Source organism: Ambystoma mexicanum, chromosome 2q (assembly GCF_040938575.1).
Source record: "Ambystoma mexicanum isolate Mex_15411 chromosome 2q, UKY_AmexF1_1, whole genome shotgun sequence".
NCBI lineage: Eukaryota > Metazoa > Chordata > Amphibia > Caudata > Ambystomatidae > Ambystoma > Ambystoma mexicanum.
This window is the reverse complement of record NC_090924.1, coordinates 1,337,626,159-1,337,638,841: the sequence shown is the minus strand read 5'-3', so window position 1 is coordinate 1,337,638,841 and position 12,683 is coordinate 1,337,626,159. Positions and strand designations below refer to the sequence as shown.

General features: G+C 43.0%; 1 protein-coding gene across 1 annotated transcript in view; it reads left to right on the top strand.

The window, feature by feature from the left end:
* Positions 1–12,683, top strand: part of GADL1 (glutamate decarboxylase like 1) — a 689,547-nt gene that overhangs the window by 476,324 nt on the left and 200,540 nt on the right. Inside the window, exon 12 of the mRNA XM_069648800.1 lies at positions 114–313. Coding sequence (XP_069504901.1) covers positions 114–313 — 200 coding nt within the window. The remainder of the gene's footprint in view (positions 1–113; positions 314–12,683) is intronic.

The window sequence follows — 12,683 nt, the reverse complement described above, 5'->3', positions numbered from 1 at the left end:
TATTAATTTAGGAGGAAGCACTTGACAAAATGCATCTTATATTGTCAGTTAGTTTGTATCAGCATTGCCAAGGTAATCACTTGCATTTACGGGTGTGCCTTTTTTTGGTCCAGAACCTGCTTCAAAGATGCCACTCTGCCAACGCCTCCTACCTCTTCCAGCAGGACAAGTTCTACGATGTCAAGTGTGACACAGGCGACAAGTCAATCCAGTGCAGCCGTCGAGCCGATGCCTTCAAGTTCTGGCTGACCTGGAAGGCCATCGGCACTGTTGGCCTGGAAGAAAGGGTGAACCGGGCCCTTGCTTTATCAAGGTACAGATGACCACGTTTGAGATGTATATTTGAAACAATAGAAAGTGTGTTTGGGTGTATGGAAGGCAAGCAACAATACCCTCCTCCATAGGGCGAGCATGCAACAGCAGATAACAAACACCCACTGGTGGGATATGTGGGGAAGAGTCACAATGCTTGTCTCTGGCTTGGTTTCAGTTGTAATCATTGGATTATGGAGCAGGTTTGTCTGGAAGCAAATGAGCATCCAGTGTTGCTGTGGGACTGGTATAGCAATAACAAAAGTATTGGGATGATTTATCTGAAACTTTGTACCAGTGCAAGAGCAAATAATTGCCCAAGAGCAAGAAATATAGCTTTTAAAAGCATTTTAACCAGGGCACATCACTACAAGTACAAGCTTTGCCTTGAATGGAGGATTATGCTTTTTAGAGCAGGGCAAATATTAGTCTAATGCTAATTACACTTGAACCAAATCACTACAAGTACAAACTTTGCCCTGATGCAATGAAGGAATATGTTTTTTAGGGCAAGGCAAATATTAGTCTTATGCTAATTACACTTGAACCAGTGCAACTTACATTTAGCACCGCTCCTAATGCTTTAATCCAAGCATTCTCTAACATTAGCTATACAAATTTGCCTGGACACTGTCTCCCGATTAGAAGCATGTTTGCGACTGATATCAGACTACAGACTAAGTGGCCTCTCTACATCCACTCCAGTCACTTCCCCTGCAGTTTGACAGGCGACCAGCTGCTGCTGATCTACCCCTGAGCCTGCTGCTGCATTTACTCTGGGTCATCCTTAGAGCTCCAAAAGACTGTTGTAGCAATACCTGAATTCGCCATCTCTCCTTCCTCAAAAGAATCTGCTCTTACTGCTCCTGGTGCGTATACTAACCCTTATCCTCGCAGTCGTAATGGCCTTCATCGACTTCTGCAATGGCGTTTATGGAGATTTGCCCACCAAGACCGTGCACTGCCCTCAGAACTATGCACCCCGTCTGATGTTTGGCATGGCATTATCTGATCATATAACCGAATCCTTAAATGTCATATAGATGCCTCAAATCAACTGCCCAATTTCCTGGCCTCACTTTGACTGCTGAGGTTCTGACATGGAATTCCTGTCCATGGTTCCTATGCCTTAAAGCAAACGTTTGTCAGTTACACAGAGGGAGCCATTCTGGACTAGAAAGTTGACTAAGGGGAAGAACCTGAATGCCTGATGCCATGCCCAGCAGTTAGCCACTCGGATTTGGCACACACTTGCATGGTATGATGGATAGGGGACTTGACCAATGCATAGGTAGAAAGCCAGGTTACCAGCCCTTTCACTGTGTATTTGAAGTACATTAGATTAGATCTACACCGCGACAGAGAACTGGAATGGGAACCGCCGTTATTGCTATGGCAGCAGGTATTGCAATCACCTCCTTGTTACACTTTCCTGGCTTGTGCAGGTTTGTGTTGGTTGTGTAGCATTACCTGTACCATCTGGAAAGATTCATTGCACTTGGAATAACCATGCCTTGCAGAAACATGTGTTTCTTTATTGGTGTATGGTTACTATGTGACACAAGGCATAGTAGCAATACATGGGTAATGACATACTGGGCTGCCTTAAATGAACAGACAGCAAACAGACAGCAAAATAGAACATGCATAGAGGATATCAAAGTCACCTAATGACAACATGGCATGCACAATTCATAGCATGACAATAGCATAGCATGGCCATCACATGTCCAGTGTGAGAAGAAAATAAAACGAAACCATCAAAACGGTATCTCCTCTGCACAATGTAAAACTAAAGACGATTTCAAAATCAACAATGAACTAACCCACCCACATCAAGCTAGTAATCTTCCCAATCCCTCAACACAACTGGCCAACTCTCGTCCTAGGGCCTTTCAGAATAGAATTGCCAAAATTCAAGCCGATATTGTACTTCAGCAACGATCAGATGGAGCAGCCACAGTAAACCAGGTCCATCTAACTACGTTTGTGAAATTCAACTTCATTACAACTGGAGAGCTGATTAATGTCATTGAGCTGTTCATCACCGATTAACAAGATGACTACACCCAGGTTGAAATGAGTGAAGCATGGAGGGAGGTCCCTCACAGTGTAAGGTCTGAAATACTCTAACAACCTCGTCACAACCCTGAGAACAGATGTGTTATTTATTTATTTATTTATGATACCATCGCACGGTTCAAAAAGAATGTGAACATCTTTTTCCATGAACCAATATCAGCAACCACCAGGCTCATAATGAGCTTAAAAAAGAAAGGGTGCTCAAGCACCTGCTCCGTTCAGCAAATGCACTGGAAATTAGCACTGCCAAAGGAAGTTTACATATAGTTTCATGCAATCTATGAAAGGCGTCCACTTTATTGTGGTACTCATGAATGATCCTTCTACCTACTCAACAATTTAGTATTAAACCGTCAACCTAAAATCTAAAGTATTTGCTAAGGCGTCAAACGATGTATTTACCTATTATTCATAAAGATCATTTACAATGAGTTTAATGCTTACGCACATCAGTATTTAGCAAATGCAAATAGCAAGATGAACCTCAGTACATTGTATGCCCCAGTATTGGCTGTTGCACCAGTTTGTAAATTACAAAGCACTGTTGCTGCCAGCTATGATTGAACTACATAAAACCACATTGATACATACATGCATACATACATACATACATACATACATGCATGCATACATACATACATACATGCATACATACATACATATGTATACTAGCTTACTGACCAAATGAATCAGCAAACCAGTGTCCATGGATCCATTGATAACCCCACTTTCAATAATATGTCTCCCTCTGCACCTGTTTGTCCTGAGGTACTGCACAGGCTTTTCCATAGCGTTCATAGACTCCAGTGTTATGTAAATATTCAATTAATTTGTGTGCCATTATTACGCTTCCCTGTGTACATCCCATTGTGTTCCATTTTCCAATCACAGCAGGCATTCAAAATTAGTTGAAGTTATATTAATTCAACATTATGACTGCTCTTTTGACTGGGCTGCATTCCCTCATGGTGTATACCATAGGTTTGTATAGTAGGGAAATCTAATCCAAAGGAAAAATGCTGAGCAAGATGCTATTTTAAAAATAAACATGTAAGCTATGGTTTGCGCACAACATTTGAAAAAACACATGTGCAATATGTTCAAGTCCCTCACATCAAAATATAGGCCTGAGTTAAAAATTTCAAGTACAAGAAAATATACTGCAACTCTTATGGAAATGGAGAACTGCTTATGACAGAGAAAAACGGATTCGGGCTTGGATTTTATGCTGCTGTGTGTGTTAATTTCCTTTGCAGAAATTAATCAAGGAACCTTTGACAGGGGGTTGATGGTCCATTGCAATGGATAAACGGCTGTGTTTTTGGTTGAAAATGTCAAATGTAAGGTCACAGAAAAATGTAACTTTAATAGTGGCAAATTGGGAGACACCAACCTGAAACAAGCATCAGCTATAGGCTTGAAATCTAACATCTGGCAATCTATTCAATTCACCAACCCCAGTAAATAACAATATAACTGATCTGCCTTGAACTACGGAGGAGTTGGAATTCATTTGAAGTTCAGCAATGGAGATAATGACTTTCCACAACTAGGTCACTAAGAAGCTGAAATTGCAATGAGTCCCAATGCAGCATTTCTATGGGCTGCATCTGTGTATGGTGGGCTTCAGATAATTAACTATTAATGAGAATTCAGATTGACCAGCGGAACTGTGTTGCCTAATCTCAGATTTACATCCCCCAGTGTTCCCATGAGGAAAGGAACCTTGATACCTGTAAAAACAAAGTGTTATCTGAAAATCAACTAGACTAAGGGACTGGTCCAAATGGGGCAGGGATTGAAGTTTTAAAACCCAGAGGACATTTCAAAGACATTACTAAATCCAGGCCCCCATCATAAATACTTTTCTGCTCTGTATTAACAGTAGGGACACCAGATACCAGGAAGAAAAAGAAGCCAATGATGCTTCTCTATCTTTTGTGTAAAAATAAAATGTTTTATTCGATTCATATGTCTGGTGATATTACCCAGAAGGAATGCTGCAGCAAAATTATTCTTTTTGTATAGCGTTCAGCTTGAGATGATCTATTTGATGATGTAAAGAAAATTATGCAAATTAAGCACATTTGTATTTGGAGGTGCAGAAATGGCACACGCCAGTGAACTATATACAATAGTGTCCTCAGGGATGAGCTCATCACGTTGAGATGGGAAAATAATTTGAATATAAATATAGAAGTGAGTTAAATGTAAAAATTGGTAACTCAGAAATCATTGGTCATATATTGATTAAAATTGTGTTGTTTTATTCGTGCCAGAGAGAGAAATCGTGTAAGCCGATTAGTAAAGTGGTAGGAAATTTAACTTTTTCAGAATGTTACAATATTTAATACAAGAAAACTCTGAGATGACAGTACGTTAAATGGGAGGGTGTTGAATTTACTCCCAATAGACAGCCTCTTCATTAATGTTCCCAGACGACTGCAGAGTGGTATGTCTACTGTGTTGTCACTTTTAGAACACTGTCCAATCACATACATTGACCAATTGGATCTGGGGAAAATATACACACCTATACACACCTCAAAAAAGGTTGGGATACTGTTGCATAAAAGATTCAACACACACTCATGGGGACAGACTGAAAGACTCACTTGTTCACTCACTCATTGATGGAGCTGAAGAGGAACAATCGATAACACTAAGAATGAGAAGGAATAGATTGCTCTGCTTTTGGACCCATTGCTTAACATGCGTTCTCTCAATAAACATGCACAATATGTTCATGACAGGATTGTCAATGAACAAATAGACATCTTCTGCATAGCTGAAACCTGGCTCAAGGACCCTATCGGCCCCACCTGCGACATCGCAGTCCCGGAAGGCTACTCCATCTTCTACTCAAACAGAGAAGAAGGCCAGGGGGTGGTGTAGCAGTCATCGCAAGAGACTCTATACTTATGTTTCCCAGCAGCATAGCATGTACAGGCTGTGAAATACTGCACCTCAAACACACCCCTACGGCTAACAGTAGTTTAAACTTGATTGTCCTATACAGGCCCCCAACGTCCACCCCAGAATTCAACGATGAAATAACGCATCAACTCAATATGCTTAAAGGACCCAACACAGCCACACTAGTCATGGGCGACTTTAACCGCTGGTTTGGCGATACAAAAGACAAAGAAGCTAGTAAACCTCAAAGATCCCTAAACAACATTGACTTTGAGATCAACAACCAAGAGCCCACAATGGACAACGGCGATCTTCTTGACTGGGTCGTCTCTAACAATCTCGAAACCCGAGAGTTTAAGACTGAACCCTGCATTTGGTCAGACCATCATAGCATATCCTTCCACATCACCCTGCCTCTTCGCAAACCCAAAACCCCTAACTGCCCGACCCTCTCGACACACCGTAACTACAAAAACATTGATAGGAACCACCTCATACAATGCCTAGCTGTAGTGGATAAAAACCAAACCGAGAATGACTCCTGCGAAACAACGTTAGCAAATCTACTTAGTCACCTCGAGAAACTCTCGGACCAAATTGCCCCCCTTCAAACTAAATCAACTAGACCCACCCAAAAAAAACCACAATGGTTCTCCAAAGAACTTGCAGAACAAAAAAAGGACAAACGAAACAGAGAAAATGTATGGCTAAAAAATCCTTCATCAGCCAATAAAGTCCGCTGGAAGGAAAGCGAAATAATATATAAACATATGATAACCGAGGCCAAAAAAACTTCTATAACAAACAGATTTCTACAGCCACCAATTCCACCAGCAAACTATTCAATATCCTTAAATCCATAGAAAAACCGAAAGCCATTACCCCTCCTTTCCTACCCTCTCAAGAAGAATGCGATGCCACCCAGATTGCCTTCTTCAACAAAATTTCAAAAGCCAGGGACGCCATCATAAATTCCCTGACCAACAAAAAAACGACAGTTACTCTGCCAGCTGAGACTGCAACAGCAGGTATTGGAACTTTCAAGTTCACAGAGACCAACAACAGCGAAATGATCAAAGTACTGGCGACCATGAAACCCACGACCTGTGCAGAGAATATCATTCCACCTAAGATAATATTGGACAACATAGACATTTTCGCCCCCATCCTGACAAAGATCATTAATGCCTCTTTTAGAGACCAGGAAGTCCCTAATGCCATCAAAAAAGTCACAGTAACCCCTCTGGTAAAAAAACCCAATCTCGACCAACGCGATCCGAATAATCTCAGACCCATAACAAACTGCAACTTCATCCTCAAAATCATGGATAAGATCGCCACCATGCAGCTCCAGGCACACGTAGAGGAATCTAATTCCCTCCACCCACAGCAGTCTGGTTTTCGCCCCGCACACAGTACCGAGACGGCCATGTTAGATCTGCAGACCAAAATGCTCGGTATTATTGACAAGGGTAAGACAGGCCTCCTCGTTCTACTCGACCTCAGCGCCGCATTTGATCTCCTCGACCATAACCTACTCCAGAATGCGCTAAAAAGAACACCAACTGCTCTGATGAAGCCATCAGATGGATAATGTCCTTTCTAAAAAACAGAATATCCAGAGTGCACTGGGGGACAAGTTCTCCCTCGAAAAAGAAATCCTTTGTGGAGTTCCCCAAGGGGCCAGTATGTCACCCCTACTGTTCAATCTTTACTTAAAATACCTATGCCTTGTTCTAGACCACATAAACACCTATTTCACTAACTATGCTGACGACACGCAGCTTGTATTCGAACTAAGTGGCAATTATCAGAAAGATAGCGAGCAACTTACCACGATATACAACCACGTGGAGCAATGGATGGACTCCAATTGGATGTGCCTAAACGGAAAAAAAACGGAACTCATGATTTTCGGCTCATCCTCTGCTCGTGCTAAGCTACCCTCATCCTACACATCCTTCCACATTAAAGATACCCCCATTCCGGTCCTAAGCAAGGTTAAAACCCTAGGTATGCTGCTAGAAGCATCGTTGGGTGCGGACGCCCAAGTACAGTTCATCAAAAAAAACTGTGCCTACCACCTCCGTCTAATAAAAGCCATCAGACCTTTCATATCCGAGGAAAATTGTGCGACCATAGAAAGAGCCACCATCTTATCGCGCCTTGACTATGGCAACGCTCTAGTCCTGGGTGCCTCCAAGCAATGCCTACAAAGCTACCAAATTGTACAGAACAACGCGGTAAGAATTGTCAAGCTCAAAACTAAAACAGAACATATCAGCAACTCCAGAAGGAAGCTTCATTGGCTGAAAATCGAAGATAGGGTGCATTTCAAAACCTTAACCATCGTTCACAGATGCATCTACGGAAAGGCACCAACCTACTTAAAAACTAGGATCAAACCATACGTTCCTAATAGAACACTGAGATCATCCCAACTTGGTAAAATTGCTACGTCACCTCACAAGCTCAAAAGTGGCTTAGGTAGAGCCTTTCCAACCCTTGCAGCCAACCTTTGGGACAACCTACCAGACCACCTTAGACTGGAAACCAACTACTCGCGTTTTTGCAAACAGGTAAAAACCCATATCTTCAAATAAACGGCCATCACGGCATATACCTCAGTTAGCTTAATTCTATGTGACTGTCCCGTCTGCTCTGTCTAATCACTATCTGTTCCGTCCGTTCTCGTGTCCTTTTTTCTGCGCCCCGAGGCTCGCGAGCTACCGGCGCAATATAAATATTAAATAAATAAATAAATAAAACATTTTGATTATCACCAGTGCCCTTAAAGTGAAGCCTAGTAGGAGTTCAAGTGCAAGGTCTTTTGCAGTTGAAGAAACAGCAAACAAGCTGTGCCCACATGTTCCTAGAGAGGGAGAATTGAACCAGTGCTGAAGAAGGTGCCCACCTCTCTGTGATATAGCCAAAATGCATATGCAAGTATGATCTAAAGGGGAACTAATCCTTAGGGCAGTGAAACTATAAAGGTAATTAGATTCAATCCTGGCCCTGTGATTTGTCAGTTCTGAGGGCTGGGAATATATACATTGATTGTAAATCCCGAGAATTAAGGGAACATTTTAGGAGTGTATGCACCTCTGGAAAACAGATATTTTATAGACGAGGTCCATGGTGTGTCTGCAGCAAGATCCCCTCACTCTTACTCTGTGTAATTACGTCTAACATAGAAATATTATTGAGGAATTAAATTGACATCTCACTGTGTGCATACCTACAAAAAGTCCTTGGTATACCATTAAGCAGAAGATTGTTCCTAAAGCTAAGTTGTTCTAGACGAAATGGACAGGATGATTATTCACTACCCATACTCTCGCTGTTTAAGGCATCCACTGAAAGTGAGAGGGCGATGCTTTTACACAGTAATACAAAAAAACATCACTGAAAGGAATCTAGCCTATACACATGTTGAACATGCATTTCCTTTTCTACAAGTCACCTGCATACATGAATGTCTAGTAGTTTGTTGCAATTGAGTATTTGGAATGCTGTTGAAATCCTCACATGTCTATTAAGTAAAGGGGTGCTATCTATTTTGAGTCAAGGCCAAATAAAGAGAACTGGATATGCAGGGATTATTTGAGTTAATTTGCTTTGTAACAACTGAAAGATTCATCTTGAACTCTTGTGCATTCTTTCCATGGTGCATGCACGCTTAGAGTGTGTTACAGATGTTTCTATTTATATAACTGTACCATTGAAAACTGAAATGACTAGTGTGTTATTAGCATCCATGGATGTATGACTTGTTTATCTTTAAATGGATTCAATTATTTCTATTTAGAAACTCTAAGGAATCAATGTTATTAAATTGGGGTCAGAGATTCATAAAAATAACTTTATTGAATACAGGAAAATTGTGCGCGCCTGGTTTGGGGTGGGTGGAAAGTTTCCCTGAATTAGGTGTTACATGATGAAAACATCCAAAATTGCATTACATTGGCATTCAGGTTGCCCTGAAATCCCAGTAGTAGATGAATTATTGCATTGGACTGCATCACCAGCGTGCAGACGGTTGGCAGAAGACAGCACCATCTAAAATGGTTGAAATGGCAAGCAAGGTATTAGCTACTCACAAAACCGTACATGGCTATGACCTTATTTAACAGCCAAAGGAAGTCCTTGCCAAGAAGATTTGCTTGGTTCTGATCCATGGAGGAATCCTTTTCACATTATGCCTGGGTTTTGCCTTCATGGGCATCTGCTGTTTCCAGTTACAGCGACACCCAATAGCCTCTGCTGATGAATTTGGAGAGAGCCTGCCAATCACGGGCTAAGTGCTCTGCTTCTGCCAAGACATTTCCCTCTGTGGGAAGTCCACAATCTATGAAGTTGGCAGCCCAAAGAATACCCTTTGCCAGCAGCTTCCCTCGTGACCATATGCGGGCAGTAAAGATCAGATCTTACCCCATGCACCCTGGAGTATCTCTTCATATTATACCAAGTAATGTTCAAGGTAGTTGGAATGCCTTAGTCCAGGTCACAGAAATTCATTAGAAAAAGGTCCACAACAAATGCGTTGGTGCAGACATGGATGGCAACTCCTTGAGCATGAATAGGCAATAGACTCGGTCACGCAGGGCAAACATGTTGGAGTGGAAACGGGAGATACAACTTGATTTCAGCCACATGTGGGCTGCAATTTATGATGAATATGGGGCTGGCAGCATTGAGAATTATAATCACACTGCTGTTATTGTTAGTACCACAGGACAACAACATCTTATCTTTCAATCTCTTAGTACAAGCCACGATACTGCTTCCCATAACCCCCCATTGCTATGCAAAAATGTGAGTATTTCTTACAGCTTCTCATGTAAAATGTTGCTCTATTGATAACTGCCAACACAGTTCAGGTGGGATACTATCATCACTGTATGGCCAGGGAAGAATTGTATTTGCATTGCTAAATATTACTTGAAAAGGTTCAGTGCTGTCACAGGTTAACCAGGGCTTTAATAGATATTTTAGGCAATGTCTATTCAATGTTAATCAGATGCTCTATCAATATATGACCATGGCCCGCTGTCATCGTGCCAGGCTATGGCCATTGTACATTCCCCTGGCACAGTGGTGCTACCTGTAGTCCTGGCTGGTTATTACGGTTTATAGTGATTTTTTCGAAAAAAAAAGTTTTGAATAACAAAACATTCGAAAACAAAGTTTTGAAAAAAAAGCTGTGACAAGCTATATTTAACATGCAAAAATGCATTTCTTTCTAAACCAATCCATCGACAATAGACATGGATTGGTTTCAATTGAAATGCACTTTCACATGTTAAAAGTAGCATTTCAATGTTTTTTTGTAACTTTAAAACGTTACATGGAGCAGTCCAGTGATGACATTTCAGCACTAGCCAGCCCCTTGTAACGTTTTAAAGTTTTGTTTATATGGGGGGGGGACCCCTAACCCAAGCCCCCACCCTAACCCAAATTTAACCCCTAAACTAACCCAAGCCCCAACCCTAACTCTATTTTTACACTTAAACTAACACCAGCCCTACCCCTAACCCCAACCCTAACCCTAAACCCTAGCCCCAACCCTAACCCTAATTTAACCCCTAAACTAACCCAAGCCCCAACCCTAACCCTCATTTTTCATTTAGATATATTTCAATATGATAATCATTTTCTTTTTTTTTAAAATGACTATTCGAAAAAATGACTTTGCTACAAAGAGTATTCTCAAGATTTGTATTGAAAACTTTGGGTTTCGAAAAAATGACTGGATACCAATTATTACCTGTGGCCATGCACTGCAGACACATTTCCATGAGCGTGCCTTGGCAGAGCAGACCGCATGGCATATGTTGGAATCATTTATGAGCTATTTGACGGTTACACCTTGGAATATCATCAAAAACAAGGGGGGGTTCTGGGAAACTCTCTACCAGCACGAACACAGCCCATTGAGTCTCAACCAAGTCTTTAGCTCACTGTTCTTTTCACAGAGAAGAAATTACCCTGCATATCAGTCTTTGTCCTGCCCAGGGGCAGTCCAGCACTGAAATGCTAGGCAATTCTCCTCTGAACAAGAGTACCACAGCAACCCCATACACGTGTTTCAGCCTTGTTGGGCATCATCAGTGAGGTGAAGCTGTGCCTCTCTAAGAACAGTGAGCAAGGGGTCCACGTCTGGATCGCCCTAGTAATTTAGGGTTAGGCCCAAAGTTAGTTTATGCAAAACAAGGGGGGGTCTGGGAAACTAACGGCACAAACACATCCCATTGACTTGTTCTTGGGTGGATGGCCCCTGGGAGAGTCCCAACCAAGGGGTCGATTCATGGAAATAATGTGCGCCGAAAATTCCCGCGCAGAGGTGCCAAAACGTGCGAATCGCAGGAAAAGTGCGAAAATCGCAGTGCAAGTGCGAAAATCGCAGGGAAACCAGTGCACAGCGATTCATGGAAGTCCGTGCGCGAGAAAAACATTGGATGTGCGCTAAAAATGTGCGGCGCACAGGTCATCCAACAGGGTGCGCCACAGCCACTGCGAAATTGCACATAGCGCGGCGCACATCACAAAAGTAGGCGGAACATGGGGCGTAACACTCGGAATGGGGAACAACGCATGAAAATATGGGCGTCACGGGGGAAGTACAGGAGGCAAGTGCGCGGAACGCCCACACACTCGCCTGCAACCCGTATTCATGGGATCGAATAGGGCAAACCAGCGCACGGTCAAAGACGCGCACAGGGCCAAACAAGTACGCCACAAGAAAGCAGGCGGTAGCGCCCCTGTGACTGAAAAAAATGTGCGCCAAAATGTGCGCTAACAAAAAGCACCCATATACAGCCATGATGAATGGGCCATACAGTGGCCCTCTAGGACAAATGAGGTGCAAAGGGGCACCGACAAACACGGACACCCGCTGTGTGAAAAATAGCGTGTGCGCGTGTTCCTGGGTGCGCGGGAAGTTCCTCACGCGATTGGCCTGGGTACGTGTACTTCGGGGTGCGCGGGAAGTTCCACACGCAATTAGCCTGGGTACGTGTACTATGGGGTGCGCGGGAAGTTTCACACGCGATTGGCCTGGGTAGGTGGGCGTGCGCGGGAAGTTCCACACGCGATTGGCTTGGGTACGTGTACTTCGGGGTGCGCGGGAAGTTCCACACGCGATTGGCCTGGGTACGTGTACTTCGGGGTGCGCGGGAAGTTCCACACGCGATTAGCCTGGGTACGTGTACTACGGGGTGCGCGGGAAGTTCCACACGCGATTGGCCTGGGTAAGTGGGGGTGCGCGGCAAGTCCCACATGCAATTGGCCTGGGTACGTGTACTTCGGGAAGCGCGGGAAGTTCCACACGCGATTGTCCTGGGTAGGTGGGGGTGTGCGGGAAGTTCCACACG